The sequence below is a fragment of the Gopherus evgoodei genome, chromosome 2 (assembly GCF_007399415.2).
Source record: "Gopherus evgoodei ecotype Sinaloan lineage chromosome 2, rGopEvg1_v1.p, whole genome shotgun sequence".
Classification (NCBI taxonomy): Eukaryota; Metazoa; Chordata; order Testudines; family Testudinidae; genus Gopherus; species Gopherus evgoodei.
This window is the reverse complement of record NC_044323.1, coordinates 210,289,339-210,308,688: the sequence shown is the minus strand read 5'-3', so window position 1 is coordinate 210,308,688 and position 19,350 is coordinate 210,289,339. Positions and strand designations below refer to the sequence as shown.

Below are 19,350 nucleotides of genomic sequence, written 5' to 3'. Positions count from 1 at the left end.
CAATAAACTGCCATTAGTTCAGTTATTAACCAAGTCTTTCTCTTTTCCGCCAGTGTGATTTAACATCAATAATATGTGTGGCCAGAATAATGGGGTCAAGATTATTGTTTGTTGTGTTCAACACCTTTGCCCCAAACCTTTTATAATTCTGATGTATACAGAAAACCCGCCATCTCTCACCACTATTAATACCTCTATTGCTTTTTTCTTGTCGGTGAACAATTTGTGTTTCCCAAAGCATTTAACTAGAATATGCATCTCTATTAATACTCCTGAGAGGACCATGAGCCTGCCCACTGATTAATTATTGTTGGAATTTAATGAAAGAATAAAGATAAAAAATATTGGTACTAGCCAGGAGAGTAGGCTTAGCCCTTGGTTGTAGTTCACTTTCACTGAGTTTCATGGAAGTCTTATTGCAGTGTAGGTAGATGGACTGTGCTGGTGGATTTTACATTGGATGTGAACGGGGATCTTCAAAGTCAGTGATTCCTCAGTTGTCTGAGGATCTACAACATATAATGCTTGTATGTTGGGCCAAATCCTTGTGCCCAACTCAAGAAACTGGGCTGAGCATGAAACAGACAAGAGAGGAGAAGGAGGCATCTTCCTTCCCAGCCAGTGGAACAGCCGAAGAACCATTCTATAGTGGCTACTTCAGTCCCATGACTAGATCCTCTGATCCAGCTCACCCTGCTCCTCCCTCACTTCACTTCTGCTGCACACAGATGCACACCCTTAGCACAATCCACCTAATCCTGACAATAGCCCCATCCTGTGCATTTAGAAACTGCACCTGTTATGCAGAAAGGATCAAGATTTTTTCCTTGCTGCGGACACACACACTCTTGTCCACACAATGTAAAGCAGACCTCTCAACAGCTTCATGGATTATGTTTGTTTAAATCTACTGCACTATTTTAAAGCATGAAATAAGCTTAAAACACCCACATTTCCATAGTATAATTCAGTTTCATAGCACTTTATATGGTCTCCATAAACTGTACCTACGGTGACCCTTGAGAAGAGACCCAACCATCAGAGACTAAACATACAAGCATTTAAAACTAGCTTCTAATGTCAAATATCTGTGGCCTCAAAGAGGTTCAAAAAGCAAATACTTATGTCCCAGAGTGAGTCAGAATAAAATAATTTATCCAGCACAGCAGTCTGAGTAAGTCTTGATGTTTGCAGCTCCAAAAAGCTTTTGGCAACAGAGGGACTCTGTTGGAAGTGGTTAGGGAACCTCGCTCCACTAGGCAGTTACGCCTTGTACTTATTCCCTTTGGGGATTAATACCATTCTTGGAACAGGACGTGTCTTTATCTATGTGCATCATTCCACTAAGATTTAACTTTTTGATGAGTCTGACTGCAATATCTTCTATGGTATCTTTACTACTTTGAACTGGTGATTTTCAGTCTGGCTTATAGATCAGTATTAAATTCATACCTACATTTAGGTACTATTTGCCAACATATTGTATCATTTAAATGATGTCATTTTGGTTTGAGAGACTAGAATAGTAACACATATTTCTCTTTCTACAGTTGTTTGAATGTGGTAATGCAAGGATACCCTATAAGAATTCTAAAACAAAACCTTGTCAAATTACATGCATCAGTTAGACAACTAAACTGAGCAAAGGCAAATTAGTCTGAAGCCAGGAATATGGCTGCTTTGGCTTGACATTTTATATTGAGACATTTTGCAGCCAAGAACATTTAAATGACTCAGTCCAAACTAATGTTGCAGGGTAATAAGTTATTGTGTGTACTGCATATAAACCGTGGGTCAAATCTTTTTTAAGTCATTTAGAACTTCAAATGAAGTTTGCCTGTTAGGACTGAGCAAGACTGCTGGCTTTGGCTCATTATGAATAAGTAGACTAGATAATCCTATAAAATGTGTAAATAGGTCCTCTGTGTTACTTCAGCATTTAGAGAAGCATACTACTGAAATGATACTGCACTGAAACTGCCACTAAAATCATCTCTTCTTTAGATGTAGCCTGTTAATACATTTTTGCCATTCGTTCCTGCAGCCAGAAAAAGTGTGATCTGCAGCCAAAAATGGCTTCAGGATTTTAGTTTGCTTTGATTACAACTATTTCAATCAACTTGTATTTCTTTTTGTAATTATCTGTGAAGAGGGGTTTCAAACCTATGAATTGCTAAGAGCAGTCTGCTATAGTTATTCTCGATGAAACCTTGTGTATACCTAAATTACTACACCTAGGGATGTGTGGTAAAAACTTTTCTGTAACACCAGTAATAGGAATTCTGGCGCAAACCTCAGTATATCCCCTGCCGGATACACCAGGCAGCCTTTTGTAACTTGACAGTTGTGGAATCCATCGTCAGCAACAGGAGTTTGGAAGTTATAGCTCTTCTTGATTCTTGTCTGTGGAATCACTGACTCCTTAGTTATCTAGTTTATTTCATCCCATCATTGTTCTTGTCTGCTCAATGTATTATTAGGGAAATGGGCATTGCTAGAACGAGCCAAACAACAACAAAGTGCAACCCAAGTTTCACATACCTGTGTCCCCCCTCATGTATTTTTTCTCAGTGAAGTACCAGTGGAGTTTAAAAGTGAGGGGGGGGGAAGGAATTGGCATTTTAAGCCTGGGGGGGAGGTTCTCAGTTTAATTTAGACAGGCATCTGAGGTCAGCAAGCTGAGAATGAACAGGAGGGTGATAGTAAAAAGAGCTGTGCAAACACTGTTGGTGAAGAGGGTGCCCCTGAGGAGACTCTAATTTGAAGTATAATAATGGTCTAAACTCTGCTGCTTGCCTTTCCAATTGCTTTGTAGACAATGGGGAATACTTCTCTTTTATGTGCTACTCAACACAATACAAGTGGTTTGGCCAAATTCATCCCTAATTTTGCACCAAAGCTTCAGTGGAGTTACACCAGGGAATTTTGTCTTCACTCTTTGGATTGGTAGCAGATGTTCAGTCCAAAAATATGCTGGCTTCTTTATCACCTTTTTCTAGTGATTTTAAAGCACAATGCTATGATATGATGCAATTCAGTATAAGAGGCCAAAAAGGCATATGAAAACTGCCAGAACTGTAAAAGCGATGCCTCTCAACTAACACGCACTTTGGATGGTTGGCATATGAGTTTTTTTCCAAAATGGAGTTGGTATATCTGGATATTTTCAAATATATTGGTATGCACACTATACACAAGGAGCCACGCCAAACCTTGTTACAAAGGTATTAAGGCTTTTGGTTTAAGTTGTAAGAGCTTGGGGGGGGGGGAAGCTAGTCAGACATGCAAATTCATTCCGCACGCTCCTGTCCAAGGCTGGAGGCCTAATGCAAGCTTAACTAAACTGATGAGAGAAGGTAAAGAAGTGAAAAATATATGCAGGCAAGAAATAAGAATACCGAGCCAGTTTGTGTTGTCAGTGATATCGGTGCAAATCTGAAGTAACTCTACTGATCTCAGTGGACTTCAGATTTAAACCTATGTTACTGAGATTAGAGACTACCTTATTAGGTTAAAAATCAAGCACAGGTGTTATTCAGTTAGGAATAAATTAAACACTTGTAGTCACCTTTGCCCTTACAAAAGTCTTTAAAGTATAACTTTACAGTATTTTAATGTCATGATGAAAGCAAAAAAAATTATAATATGAATTAGTAAAAGTGTATATTCCATTCTTTAATCTTGCATCCTGTGTATAGAATTACCTAGGTAACTTGCAGCAAAATTTTGTGGTGCCTGGTTCTTTAACTTTCCCCTCTCATTACAACATATCAGTATCATTCTACAAAACTCAACCAGGAAGGGCCAGGGAGATTTTTTAATTGGGAGCTGTCACATGATGCAGGTACTATGAGAGCATAGAATTTTTTAGAGAAACCTTCCAAAAGAGTGTAAGGCGCTATGGGTAATTTACTTTTTTGAGATGGAGAACAAGAAACAAACCACCCCAAGATAAGAGTGAAAATGCAGGATTTCTCATTACTGTCATCTTCAATTAAATGTCACATTTGCAAGGTAAATACAAGGTAAAACAAACATTTGCAAGGTAAAACAGTCCTAAAACACTGGAATTCACAAGTGTTATATTTGTCAGAGACACAGGACTACAGACAGCATATCTCAGTGTGTAATTAGAATTTGATCACGCGCTGTCACAAACTCTTCCCATTTTCCACACTGGCCTAAACCATGGAGGTATACTTCCCTCACTATTCAAATGAAGATCACCGCAAATAGCAAACAATAACCAACACTAAGGCCATGGCTACACTTACCAGGGATCAACGCTACTGCGATTGATGAAGGAGGGGGGGATCGATTTTGCAGGTCTAGAGAAGACCAGCTAAACCGACCTCGGAGAGCTCTCCAGTCGACTGCAGTACTCTAGCAGAACAAGAGGATTAAGGTAAGTCAACGGGAGAGTGTCTCCTGTCAACACAGCGCAGTGTCGACACCGCAGTAGATCTACCTAAGCTACGTTGACTCCAGCTACATTATTCATGTAGCTGGAGTAGCTCAGTATAGGCCAACTTGCCCCCCTAGTGTACACAAAGCCTAAGTCAGTACTACAAACATATTACTAAACTAAAATTATTACTACCCTAAACCTATTCATTATGTTCACCAAAGTTTGAATTTGTGGTAGATGCTACTTCCCCCCCACCCCTTCAATGTAAAAGGCCTTGTGAGTGATTCAAACAGCTGGAGTCTATCCGTTTGCAATCTCCAGTGTATTTAGACAAAATGTTTACATTTCACCCACACAGTATCCATTGTAATTGCCACTGTAGCCAGCCAACATAATGATATACTTTTACCCTGCAGTGTTCACATGTTCCTATACAAAAAAACAGCCAGGTACATATAATACCAGCCTGCCAACATCTGCACTGGGTTGAATTTCACCCTCATTGCATAATATTAGATGTCGTCATATGTACTGTACAACTTAGGCGCAATAAGTAAAATTTCCAAAATGTCTATAGGGGAATGTCTGTATTGCAGTTAACCACCCAGGGCTGGCCTGTGCCAGCTGATTCAGACTCATGGGGCTCAAGCTAAGAGGCTGTTTAATAGAGGTCTAGATGTTTGGGCTCAGGCTGCAGTCTGACCTCTGGAACTCTCCTACGTTGCAGGGCCCTAGAGCCCTGGCTCCAGGCAAAGCCCAGACGTATTCACTGCATTTAAACAGCTCCTTAGCCTGAGCTCCAGTGATCTGGCATGGACCAGCTGCGGATTTTTAATTGTAGTATAGACATACCCCATACCCTAGGAGACCAAAGAGCATGAAACTCAAGGACTTTCAGTGAGTTTTAGGCTCATAAATAATTTAGGACCTTTTGAAAATGTTACCCAATGAGCAGTGTTAAGGGACAATTAATTATTATTATTAACTTTGAATGTCCTTGCTTTTCAGATGTTAGTAATTTTTGTATAACAATGTTAGAGAAGGAAATAGAAGCTCAACATACATTGCCATGTTGCGTCATTCATGGGCCTTATTCTGATCTCACCGACACCAGTGTGAATCAGCCCTAATTTTACTGAAGTCAGTGAATTTAGACAAGTGTGAAACTTGTGTAAATTATAGTAGTTCTCTTCGGTGGTTAATTTAAATAGAGATGGAACTGCTTAAAATGAACAGGACAGGTTTTTGATGGAGAGCAAGGTTTGGGAGTAAGGTCCTTTGGTCAAAGAAACTTTTTAGTACCTTTAAATCTGTATAAATATTGACCTCCCCCCATGCAAATAATATACATTCACTTTCAGGAAGACATTACATTTCTAAGATTTGGTTAACACAACATTTTTTACAAATATGTTGTAAACACTATCAAAAGAGATTTGAAATAGAACAGCTACACAACTATTATCACATTAACGCTATATGGCCCTGATGTCATACAGTACATTGGCTATCATACTGGAAAAGTCCTTTAACAAAGACCCTTCCAAACAATAAAAAAAATTCAGTAAACTGTGACCCTGGATCTGCCTTCAGTGTCATAAAGTTTTTAAAACAGAAGACCATTGATTTTTTTTATTATTATTCCATCTTCAGAAAGGAAACAAACAAAAACTTGCTGTTTAAAAGGTGTTTGTTTTTCAGAAATATAAATGTAATGAGTTTTATGAATTTTCTCAGATGGATAATATTTGACTTTCCTCTTTCTACAAATACTTAGCTGAAAATCAACCAAGTGTACCACTGGGGTTACCACAAGAAAGAACACCACTACAGCCACCACAGCCAAGAACACCACTACAGCCACCACAGCCAAGAACACCACTACAGCCACCACAGCCAAGAACACCACTACAGCCACCACAGCCAAGAATAGTAATACAACTACCACGACAAGGAGCCCCTCTTCAGCCATCACAACCAAGAACTCCCCTACAACCATCATTGCCAGGTTCAGCCACTTTACCACTTTTGCCTGGATCAACTGGGATCATTATGGAGTCTGGACAGGCTGGTCCTCCTGGCACAGTTGTAATGTCAGGAAGTGGACGGCCTAAAGGCATAGATGGTCAGTATACCTTGCCCATAGCTGAAGGATATGCAGGAGCACCAGGTGAGAAAACTGAAATGTTATCTAACTGATCACTTTATAATATTCGACCCCAAAGCCAGTGTTACTGGACTTACGTTATGTTGAAGTACAGAACAACATATAGTTCTGCTAAGATTATAGACTAGCAGGGTCTTTCATCAAGAAGTAAGACAAGCTGAGCTGTCAGATTCCAGCAGTGAGTTCGTTACTCAACACACAAAGTGACATTAAAGCTGCTCTAGGTGCAGGGGGCATGTTGGGGCTGGCTACGGGATAGAATGTGGCAGAACTGGAGTGTGATGCACGTTGCCAGTCCCCTGCAGGATATGAAATGATGCTTAACTGGCATATGTTAGGGCTGTTATATTAGAACAGCCTTTGGCTAATTTAATTTGCATGATGTCTATTTTCGCTGCAGCTGGCCACAGGACTAGAGGAGACATAAAGAAGGCCTCAAGCCAACTTCGCCTCCCTGGCCAAAGCTTCATCAAGCATAATCTCAGTACAATTGCGGTGTAGTCCTCAGTTGTGAAACTATGTACCACTAGTTTAAAATAACATGTTTTGCCATAGTACACACAACAGAGCCGATGCACTGTAATGGGGAATGTGGTCCCCTTTGCAATGGCTGCTACTGTTTTTTAACAGTCTTAGACCTAGTATACACTGGGGGGTGGGATCGATCCAAATACGCAACTTCAGCTATGAGAATAGCGTGGCTGAAGTCGACATATCTTAGATCAAATTAAAATTACTTTGTGTCCTTGTGGGGCTGGATCAACAGCCACAGCTCCCCCGTCAACTTTGCTTCTGCCTCGCGCACTGCTGGAGGTCAGCAGTCGATGGGACAGCGCTTGGGGATCGGTTTTGTCGCATCTACACTACACATGATAAATCGATCCCAGATAGAGTGATCGCTACTCGCCAATGCGGCGGGTAGTGTAGACATCCCCTTAGTGGTATGAGTTTTTGCCATGTGATACTATGCAGTTGTTGAAATGAGTTACTATTTCATAAAAAGAAAAGAAAATATTAGTAAACTCTTGTGATATTTAGACTATTTTGTACTCTTATTCACTGCATAACATAACTTCTTTTGTTTTGTAGGGTATCCAAAATCTTCTCCGCCTTCTACAGACTCACAAGGTAATCCAGTTGTTACCTAGGAATTCTTTGAACAACTCTTCACTTATTTCATAAATAGAAAATGCTAGTAGGGTGAAATTGACGAGCAAGAATGTGAACGCTTTTAGGGCACAAGCACAATTCTGATCTCTTTATACTGGAAAGGGACAACCACCAGGGATGATAGCTTTCTCCCCTTTTTATTCACACTAGCACTCCTGTCCTGGCTGAGAGGATGTTCAGGGCACATGGAGTATGAGAAAGTAATGGAGAAAGTGGCACTTAATATATATTTAATTTTCTTCTTTCAGTGCCTGGAAGGTCATTCCTGAGAGAACTAACTGAAAGTTATGGGTCATTTTTAGGATTTAGCCTTAAGTTTACAGGGACTCTAACACTGTCCTGCCAACCCCAAGTATTCAAAAATAATGAGTCAAGCCCCAAAAAACCATAACACCCATTTCATGGAGATGCTAAAAATCAGATTTAAAAAAATAATAATTTGGGGGTTCTTTTTATTTGCCTTCTGGTTTTTGAACCTTTTAAGGGTTAATCCTTTCATACTTTTTTCTGCAACCATCAGGGTTAATAACTTATATTTTTCTTTTCAAATGAAAACTGAGATTCTTACATGATCATATGATTCTAGAAGCTGGAGTTTTAAGAAAAACACCAAATATCACAAACCTCAGTTTGCAACACTATTGTTGACTTAATTATCCTATTTTAAACGAGCACATTGCTTACCTATTTTACCAAGAATACTTTAGATTATTAAAAAAATCCAATTTACTTTTCATTGTTTATGCACTTTGTTCACTTTTATTTATTTCTCTCCTCTTGGGCAATGAAAGTCAATGAAACCAATTTCACTTCTGTTTAGACTCATTTTAACATACAGGTTCTCAGTGCTGAATGTTGGAGTGCTTAGTTAAATGAACTAGTTTAGTTTATTTGAACTGCTGTACTTTCTGTACACCACTATTCACCAATACATTTGGATTACAAAAAGTGTAAACCTTTCAATAAATGAACAGAATTTATTAGTTTAGTTAGCCCAAATATTGGTTTGCTAGGTGATATGACTACTCTATAACCTTTAAAAAATCTTTTCGTTTAGCCCTTTTTATATCTAAGCAATGAATATTGTTATCTTGGATCAAAGTGGATCCTCCTACACTCTCTTCACAGAGAATGATTTAATCAAATTCTTGTTCGAAGAAATGTCAGCAACAGATAAAAAGGAAACAGACTTTTATGGCCTCTGAAGACACTTCCTTAGGACTTTAGTTCGCTGGGGCTAAGAAAATTGCAGACACAAGGCATGACGAATTGGTCTGGGAATTGAAATGAAGACAATTGTAAGAGTTCATGCTACAATCCTGAGGCTAAAAAAGACGGTTACTCACCTTTGTAACTGTTGTTCTTCGAGATGTGTTGCTCACATCCATTCCAGTTAGGTGTGCGCGCCGCGCGTGCACGTTCGTCGGAAACTTTTTACCCTAGCAACTCCAGTGGGCCGGCAGGTCGCCCCCTGGAGTGGCGCCGCCATGGCGCCCAATATATATCCCTGCCGGCCCGCCCGCTCCTCAGTTCCTTCTTGCCGGCGACTCCGACAGTGGGGAAGGAGGGCGGGTGTGGAATGGATGTGAGCAACACATCTCGAAGAACAACAGTTACAAAGGTGAGTAACCGTCTTTTCTTCTTCGAGTGATTGCTCACATCCATTCCAGTTAGGTGACTCCCAAGCCATACCTAGGCGGTGGGGTCGGAGTGAGAAGTCGCGGCATGGAGCACTGCAGTTCCGAAGGCCGCATCCTCTCTCGACTGCTGGACCAGGGCGTAGTGGGAAGCAAAGGTGTGGACCGATGACCAGGTCGCTGCCCGACAGATTTCCTGGATGGGCACACGGGCCAGGAAAGCCAGCGACGACGCCTGCGCCCTGGTAGAATGCGCAGTCACACGGCCCGTAGGGACATGGGCCAAGTCATAACAGGTCCTGATACAGGACGTAACCCACGAGGATAACCTCTGGGAGGAGATAGGAAGCCCTTTCATACGGTCCGCTACCGCCACGAAAAGCTGGGGGGATTTGCGGAAGGGTTTGGTCCTCTCTATGTAGAACGCGAGAGCTCTACGGACATCCAGCGAGTGGAGCTGCTGCTCCCTGCCTGAGGAGTGAGGTTTTGGGAAAAAAACCGGGAGGAAAATCTCTTGGTTGACGTGGAAGGCTGAGACCACCTTGGGTAGAAAGGCAGGGTGTGGTCTAAGCTGCACCTTGTCTTTGTGGAAGACCGTGTATGGGGGGTCCACCACAAGGGCTCGGAGTTCCGACACCCGTCTAGCTGAGGTGATAGCTACTAGAAAGGCAGCCTTCCAAGAGAGGTAAAGCAGGGAGCAAGTAGCTAACGGCTCAAAGGGGGGCCCCATGAGCCGGGACAACACCAGGTTAAGATCCCAGGTTGGAGCAGGGGGACGGACGTTAGGGAATAACCGTTCCAGCCCCTTAAGGAATCTCGACACCGTCGGGTGAGAAAAAACGGAGCGACCGTCCGCACCCGGGTGAAAGGTGGAGATAGCTGCCAGATGGACTCGCAACGACGATAAGGCCAGACCATGTTCTTTGAGGGACCAAACATAATCTAAGATTTCGGATACCGAAACTTCCATAGGGCGGAGATTTCTCTCTACGCACCAACAGGAGAAGCGTTTCCATTTTGCCGAATATGTGGCTCTTGTGGATGGTTTCCTGCTGCTCAAGAGCACCTCTCTCACAGGCGTGGAGCAGCGCAGCTCGGAACCAGTTAGCCACGCAGGAGCCACGCCGCTAGGTGCAGCGACTGCAGGTCTGGGTGACAGAGGGACCCGTGGTCCTGGGTAATCAGGTCCGGATGAAGGGGCAGGGGAACTGGGTCGGCTACGGCCAAGTCTAGCAGCATGGTGTACCAGTGCTGTCTGGGCCATGCCGGGGCCACCATGATCACACGAGCCCTGTCTCTGCGCACCTTCAGGAGGACCTTGTGAACCAGAGGGAACGGAGGAAACGCATAGTACAGGTGGGTCGACCACTGGATGAGGAAGGCATCCGCTATCGACCCCGGCTCCCTGCCCTGAAAGGAGCAGAACGCTTGGCACTTCCTGTTCCCCTTGGACGCAAAGAGGTCCACCCGGGGATAACCCCACCTCCGGAAAATGGAGAGAGCGACGTCCGGTCGAAGGGACCACTCGTGTGACAGGAAGGATCTGCTCAATCGATCCGCCAGCGTGTTCCGTACTCCGGGAAGGAAGGAAGCCCTGAGGTGAATGGAGTGGGCTACGCAAAAGTCCCAGAGTCGTATCGCCTCGAGGCACAGGGAGGAGGACCTGGTGCCGCCCTGCTTGTTGATATAATACATGGTCGTCGTGTTGTCCGTGAACACGGCTACACAACGACCCTGAAGCTGATGACAAAACGTTTGGCAAGCAAGGCGGACCGCTCTCAACTCCCTCATGTTGATATGTAGCCCCACCTCCTCCTGGGACCATAGGCCCTGCGTCCGCAGGGTCCCTAGGTGGGCCCCCCAGCCTAGATCTGAGGCATCCGTTGTCAGGGATACCGAGGGCTGAGACGGGTGAAAGGGAAGACCCGCACACAATACGGACTGGTCCACCCACCAGCCGAGGGAATCTAAGACCTTCTGGGGGACTGTGATTAACATGTCTAGCGGTTGCCTTGGTCTGTAATGACTGATAAGCCACAGCTGGAGAGGCCTCATGCGGAGCCGAGCGTAGTCGGTCACAAAAGTGCACGCCGCCATGTGGCCTAACAGGGTTAGACATGTCCTCACTGACGTCAACGGGGCTGACCGCAAGCGTTGAACGATCGCCGCCATGGTCTGGAACCGCTGCCGAGGCAGCGAGGCCCTGCCCACAGTGGCGTCCAGGACGGCCCCGATAAATTCCACCTTCTGAGTGGGCCTCAGGGTGGACTTGTCTGTGTTTATCAAGAGGCCCAGACTCGCAAACATGCCGGTGATCACGCGGACATGGCTGTACACCTGCTGTTCCGACGTGCCCCGAATCAACCAATCGTCCAGATAAGGGAACACGTGGACACGGTTGCGCCGAAGATGCGCCACGACAACTGCCATGCATTTTGTAAACACCCTCGGGGCCGTGGACAGGCCAAACGGGAGGACCGCAAATTGATAATGACGAGCCCCCACAACGAAGCGGAGGAAGCGTCTGTGGCGTGGCCAAATGGCAACGTGGAAATACGCGTCCTGCATGTCGAGGGCGGCGTACCAGTCTCCCGGATCCAGGGATGGAATAATGGTCCCCAGGGATACCATGCGGAACTTCAACTTCACGAGGTATTTGTTGAGTTCTCGCAGGTCGAGGATAGGCCTGAGGCCCCCCTTGGCCTTGGGGATCAGAAAATAGCGGGAATAAAACCCCTTGCCTTTCTCGTTTTCGGGAACCGCCTCTATAGCTCCTTTGCTGAGGAGCGTCCGCACCTCCTGCCGAAGGAATTGCTCGTGAGAGGGGTCCCTGAAGAGGGACGAGGAAGGAGGGCGGGAAGGAGGGAACGAAACAAACTGCAGGCGGTACCCCGTCTGCACCACGCTCAAGACCCAGCGGTCCGATGTTATTTGGGACCACGCCGGGAGGAAAAACGAAAGGCGGTTGGAAAACGGAGGGGAAGGATCCGTAGGGGAAACTGTTACTGCGCCCTCGAGCGCACCTTCAAAATGAAGGCTTAGGACCAGGCGGGGGTTTTGAGGAGCCTTGGTTCTGCCCCCCTTGGTTCCCCGACTGCCTGCGCCTCCCGTTCCTGCCGCGGCGCCTGTAAGGGTCCTGCCGCTGGCGGAACTGGGAAAACGGCCGACGGTGCTGCTGTTGCTGCGGCCTAAAGGGTCTACGCTGTGTCACGGGGGTGTGCATCCCGAGGGACCGCGCAATGACCCGGTTTTCCTTTAAACTCTTAAGTCTGGGGTCTGTCTTATCGGAAAACAGGCCCTGGCCTTCGAAAGGAAGGTCCTGTATCGTGTGCTGGAGCTCTGGCGGAAGGCCGGAAACCTGCAGCCAGGAGATGCGACGCATCGTAACTCCTGACGCGAGGGTACGGGCAGCCGAGTCCGCAGCGTCCAAGGAGGCTTGCAAGGCCGTGCGCGCGACCTTCTTGCCTTCGTCCAAGATGGCCGTGAACTCTTGGCGAGCATCCTGTGGCAGCAGCTCCTTAAATTTGTCCACTGCCACCCAGGAGTTAAAGGCGTATCTGCTCAGCAGGGCCTGTTGGTTAGAGACCCTGAGCTGCAGCGCCCCAGCCGAATACACCTTACGGCCAAGGAGGTCCATCCGCCTGGCTTCTCTGGATTTGGGGGCCGGAGCCTCCTGGCCGTGACGCTCCCTATCGTTCACCGATTGCACTACCAGTGAACCGGGAGTCGGGTGAACATGTAAATATTCGTACCCCTTAGAAGGGGCCATGTACTTCCTCTCGACTCCTTTCGCTGTCGGAGGGATGGAGGCCGGGGACTGCCAGATAGTATTGGCATTGGCCTGAATGGTCCGTATAAACGGCAGGGCGACCCTGGTGGGAGCATCGGAAGAGAGGATGGTAACAATTGGGTCCTCTATCTCCGAGACCTCCTCTGCCTGCAGACTCAGGTTTTGAGCCAATCGCCTGAGGAGGTCCTGGTGCGCCCTGAGATCCAGCGGGGGGGGACTGTTGGAGGAGGTACCCGCCACCGCCTCATCCGGGGAGGAGGATGATGAGACCCCAGGCACAATAGTGTCCAACTGAGGGTCTTCCTCAGCCCTCGCCTCTGTCTCCGGAGCCGCAGCGGAGTCCTGCTGTTTGGACCCTTCGTCCCCTTCCGGGGAGGGAGGGGGGCGAGACAAAGAGGCTTCAGGGGCCCTACGCTCCGCAGTCGCCGGCCTAGCAGGGAGCTGCTGGGGGCCCTGGGCCTGATGGTACGCCCAGGGTGTCCAGAATCCCCACTGTGGGGGGCCTTGGTCCTGCAGCGGCGGATCAGCAAACAGCGCCGCCTGCCGGTCGGTGCCCAGCGCATAGCCGCTGTCCGTCTGGGAGGACACGGACGGCTGCCTGGAGGGCCACGGCGGGGCCGACCCTGGATGGTACGGGTCTGCGCGGGCCGGCACGGAGGATCGTCTCGGTGCCGGGGACCGGTGCCGGGAGTCATAACGGTGCCGGGACCGGGACCGGGATCTGTCACGGTGCCGGGCGCTGCTTCGGGACCGGGATCTGTCACGGTGCCGGGCGCTGCTTCGGGACCGGGATCTGTCACGGTGCCGGGCGCCGCTTCGGTGCCGGGACCTACTACCAGCTCGGTGCCGGGAGATCGACCGGGACCGGGACCTGCCACCAGCTCGGTGCCGGGAGGTCGAGCGAGATCGGGACCGGGACCTGCCACCAGCTCGGTGCCGGGAGGTCGACCGGTGCGGCGAGTAGCGTCGGGACCTGCTCCTGGAGTCGCGGTGCCGGTGTCGACTGGAGCCTGACCGCGACCGTCTCGATGCCGACCGGTGCCGCGAGTGCGACCGGTACCGCTGAGGGGAGCGGTGCCGGGACTGCGAGCGGCGTCGGGATCTGGAGCGCCCAAGACATCGGGGCCTGGATGGCGAACGACTGTCCGTGGGCGGTGCCGACATCATGGGCTTGCCTCTGGACGTGACCCGCACCGGAGGAACCGGGGGTGGCAGCCGAGTAGGCTCCGTCAGGGCAATAAGGTCCCGAGCCGAGGCGAAGGTCTCCGGTGTGGATGGGACCATTATCTCAACCCCAGATCTCATGGGGGAGCTCGGCGGCACCGGACTCAACAGACCCGCCGGGCCCGGAGTCAACGGTGCTGACGGTGCCGGCGGCGCCGCGGCCGATGTCGAGGCCGGGCGTTCAAGCCGGGTCTGCCTGGCCGGAGTATTAGACTTCGACGGCCTAGGCACTGATTCCGGTGCCGGAGAAGGTCGGTGCCGAGGAGTCTTCTCGGTGCCGGAGCGATCCGGTGCCGGTGCCGAAACCACGGTCTGCGAAGTCGACGGGTCAAGTGCCGCCTCCATTAGGAGAGTTCGGAGCCTCTGATCCCTCTCCTTTTTTGTCCTCGGCTTAAAAGCCTTACAGATGCGGCACTTGTCAGATCTGTGCGATTCCCCGAGGCACTTCAGGCACGCTTCGTGGGGATCGCTGGTAGGCATGGGCTTCTTGCAGGCCGCACACTGCTTGAAGCCTGGCGAAACAGGCATGAGCCTGGCGCCCGGTGCCGGGAAGGGCTAAGCCCCCGGCAAGAAACTACTTAACAGCTATTTACTAAACTATCTACTTAACAATACTAATTAACAACTATATAGAACTAGAGATAAGCGATAAACAAGCGATAGAAACTAGGAGAGCTAGGGACGTGGAGGACAGCTATGCCGCGCTCCACAGTTCCAACGACCGACACGGCGGTAAGAAGGAACTGAGGAGCGGGCGGGCCGGCAGGGATATATATTGGGCGCCATGGCGGCGCCACTCCAGGGGGCGACCTGCCGGCCCACTGGAGTTGCTAGGGTAAAAAGTTTCCGACGAACGTGCACGCGCGGCGCGCACACCTAACTGGAATGGATGTGAGCAATCACTCGAAGAAGAACTAACTGATTAGAAACTTAATGTAGCCTTAGAGGAGGCTTTGTATTTGGGAAGTGTGGGGGTGGGAACAAGAAGCAATAGGTTAAGGTTCTGGAAAGGGATAAGAAGTAAAGGGAAAAAGTTTTGGTGTCAACAGAAGCCATGATAAACTTCTAGACTTATATATTAAGATCATACTCTCACAGTGTTTTTTTCCTTGGTACCGGTATTTGCATTTTATAGACAAGTGTTTTCACTAGCTTATGATTAAATCGTATGAAACATAATGGTATAATATGCTTTAAATGTTAAAGATGTTGAGATACATAAATAACGTTTTATTGTGGCAGCCATTATTTGCACTCAGGAAATATATTAATGGAAATAGACACCACCTCCATTTTTAATTTCTCATCCAAAGACCCACATCCAGTCGATTTTGTGTACAGAGTTAATATCTCAACGATACATAGGGCTGAGCTGGCCCATCTTGTATTTGAATGTGTGCTTCCCAAAATAATAGTTTTTTCAAGCCTGAGACTTAGATTACTAGACCATCCCACCCAGCACTCTTTTAACTTCTGCTCCTGTATAGTTTCTATAGTGTTAAAAGTGTTATAAGTGCCGAGTTGATGGCTCTGCTCCAGTCCGCTGGACTGGTCTTGTCCTCTTCTTGGGTAATAATTTCCATATTTTCTGTATCATAGAATTTAATCTAACCTCTTCAATTTCAAGAATATCCATTGATATACAACTAATGGCTAAAGTTCAAGTTCACCTGTAGTTCAAGAAAAATAAAAAAAAAAATCCAAGAAAATAGTGCTTTGCACTTGCATGCCACTTCTTATCCAAAGCTTTTCAAGCATTTTACAGATGTTAATGAATTAAATCTTACAGTTCACTTATGAGGTAAGGAAGTAAATGTTAGCTGTATTTTACAGGCAGGGGAACCAAAACAAAGAAATACTAAATGATAAGATTAAAGTGGATCCTTCTAAGCTTTTTCTATACAGAACAAATTTCGTTAAATCATTGTTGACAGAAATAGCAGCAGCAGATAAAAATGACACACTAGAATTTTATGGAGTCTGGAGCCATTTTCTTAGAATCTTTGCTCATTGGGGATTAAGAAAATTTCAGACACAGGCCATGACAAATAGGATTGCAAAATGATGAGAGAGAGCTTGTAAGAGCCCTGAGTCGCACAGCAAGTCAAGGACTGAGCCTCTCATGCTTCTATTAACGCAGTTTGTGAAGATTGCATACTCATACTAGGGTTTCACTGAAAGCTGACAGTTCCTTTAAAAAGAAACTGTATCCAAAGTGCAGTATTGGATACAGCTGAGCCAGTGGACACCATTGATCGTGAACACCTTTTATCCTTTGAAGTATATAAATAAAACATTCAGATATTTCTGTATGTAACATTTATTTGATTCTGAATTGTTCAGACTTGTCTAATACCTAGCTATCATGAATTTTTCCACGTTGTCTTGAATGGCAGGTTTTAGGACACTTTGGTATAAGTCTGATATTATTAATAATAATTATTAAATATTTATATTGCCATAGTGTCTGGAAGTCCCAGTTTGGATCAAGGCTCTATTGTGCTCAGCGCTGTACAAACACATAATAAGACAAGGTCTGTTCTCTGAAGAGAGACTATATTGAACATAAAAACTATCCTGCCATTCTTTCTCATTATGGATTGGACAGTAAAATCTAATGTTTTATTTTTCTGCAGTATGGAGTTCGGGTCCTTTGGTGGGATTATCTGGATATATCTCATTTAATCCATTCCCTGCCACTGCAGGGGCCTTGGGTACTGGTGTACCTTAGTCTTTCCTGTTCTCTGCCTATGGCACATAATAGTCTAGTCCCCTGTGGGCTGCAATACTTTGGTTTAATGTTGGTAGTTGGGTTTAGTGTGCGAGTGCTGAGTGGCGGTAGAGTGTGATATACAGAAGGGCAGACTAGATGAACTAGTGGTCCTTTCTTCCCTAAAATTCTATGACGGTGTCTGGTTTTTGTCCAACACTTTAGAACCTTTTCTTTTCACCACTGATAGTGACAATACTCTGGTTTGCATTTATTTGTATTAAATCTGTGAACCTATCTGAGGTAAATAATTTCCCTGTATTTTCCTTTGCACCTTTAGCTGTTTACTGCTGGAGTTTACTTGTTAGGCTTGAAGGAAGAGCTCAAATCACAAAAGCTTATTGCAAAGATGTTGTTTTAAGAATTGCTGATGTCCAGATATGTGATATTTTGAAGAGGAATTGGGTAGGGGACATGGGTATTTAAGGAGCCTAATAAGTAGATGACAGTGAGCATTCTGTCCCCTTGAACTCAAAGTGGGATTTGGAAGAACATAAAGAATGGGGGGAGGGGGCAATGTTACTAACAGACCCAGGGGAGAAACATAGTTAAACTAAGCAGAGTGTTGGGGGGGGGCAGACTTCACTGGCAAGTGCTACTTACAAATAAACCCCTCCACACCCACCACCTCAGGGCCAGATCTTTAGCTGATGTAAATCAATGTACCTTCATTCATTCAGAAGAGCTATACTGCTTTATACCACCTGATGTCCCTCAAACTATTTATGACTTGTCTGCATGGCACCAGCAAAGTGCAGTAGAGCGGTGTGATTTGTAAAGCACACTATCATGCTGTGCTCTAACTGCCCTGGGTAGACCCTACTGGCGCAGTCCAAAAGATACCCAGTTCACATTAATATAACACCCCTCTGGCACGCTTTGCCATGCCATGTAGACAAGCCCCTAGACTTAGGGACAATTTCAGAGGTGACTCTAAGAGAGTCTATGATACGTAACTTCATCCTTCCAGGACCCACCCTCTGAAAGTGAGTAAGTTACACTTCCATAGACTCGGGCAGACTCTCTCACACTGACTGACATGTCACTTACAAACGTATGCTTGCTTTTCTATACTGTTCTATACATGTTCTTATACTATCCTCATCACTGTAGTATCTGAGTGCCTTCCAATGCATTAAGCAGTTTGATAAACATCTGTCACATGTGGTTCATGCTTTCTATGGGTAGCGGGTATAATAGGTCAGGGGAGGTTAAGCCAGTGGCAGCGCACAACAGGCTGCGGGTTTTGGCGGTTTGCACATGGGAAGTTTTTTGCTTTATTTATTTAATTTATTTATTTATTTATTGAAAGTTCAGGTTCTTCAGGAAGAGACAAGAGCTCTTCCCCTGGGGTGGCATGGGGTCTCAGGAGGGGAGGTGGAGCTGGGGCAGATTGGGCTGATCATATGGAGGGCCAGCTGCGGAGGAGTGGAAAGGGGGGGGGCAGGCAGCTAGGCTCCCCGAAGGAGGGCTCCACCCGCCACCATGATTCTTTCTCTTATCTTTTCCATGGAGGAAGGGAGAGGGAATCGTGTGATGTTTTGGTTGTGGGGTTTTATTTCATCTCTGAACACAGCCCACTGAGTCTTGAGAAGTCATAAGTTATTGCAGGAGTAGGCAACCTGTGGCATGTGTGCCGCCTTCGGCATGTGAGCTGATTTTCAGTGGCACTCACAGTGCCCAGGTCCTGACCATTGGTCCAGGGACTGTGCATTTTAACTGCATTTTAAATGAAGCTTCTTAAACATTTTAAAAACCTTATTTACTTACATACAACAATAGTTTAGTTACATATTATAGACTTATAGAAAGAGACTGTCTAAAAATGTTTAAATGTATTACTGGCACGCAAAACCTTAAATTAGAGTGAATAAATGAAGACTCAGCACCGCACTTCTGAAAGGTTGCCAACCCCTGAGTTATTGTAACTTATATGCTGAAAAGTCAGAAGAGATGAGTGCAGCAAGGGCTGCAGGTAGAAAACAGGTGTAAGTAGATGTCAGCCAAAATAAGTCACCCCAATATTTTAACTCCATTTTCTTATGACTCCTCAGCATACAAATTACATCAACTTAGATTCCCTTATACACACTCATTTCCAAATAAGTAGGTGTTGTTAGCCCTACTGGAGTCCAATTGAATTGACAGGAGCATAAGGAATGTTAATCGCACATCACTCTGAAA

At 46.3% G+C, this 19,350-nt stretch overlaps 1 protein-coding gene across 3 annotated transcripts in view; it reads left to right on the top strand.

The window, feature by feature from the left end:
- EMILIN2 (elastin microfibril interfacer 2) overlaps positions 1 to 19,350 on the top strand; it is a 136,576-nt gene that overhangs the window by 46,480 nt on the left and 70,746 nt on the right. For all 3 annotated transcript variants that reach the window (XR_003999104.1, XR_003999103.1, XM_030552840.1), the window contains exons 5-6: positions 6,186 to 6,578; positions 7,665 to 7,703. Coding sequence is in view for 1 of the 3 variants with exons in the window: in XM_030552840.1 (XP_030408700.1) it covers positions 6,186 to 6,578; positions 7,665 to 7,703 (432 nt within the window). In the remaining 2 variants the exon portion in view is untranslated. The remainder of the gene's footprint in view (positions 1 to 6,185; positions 6,579 to 7,664; positions 7,704 to 19,350) is intronic.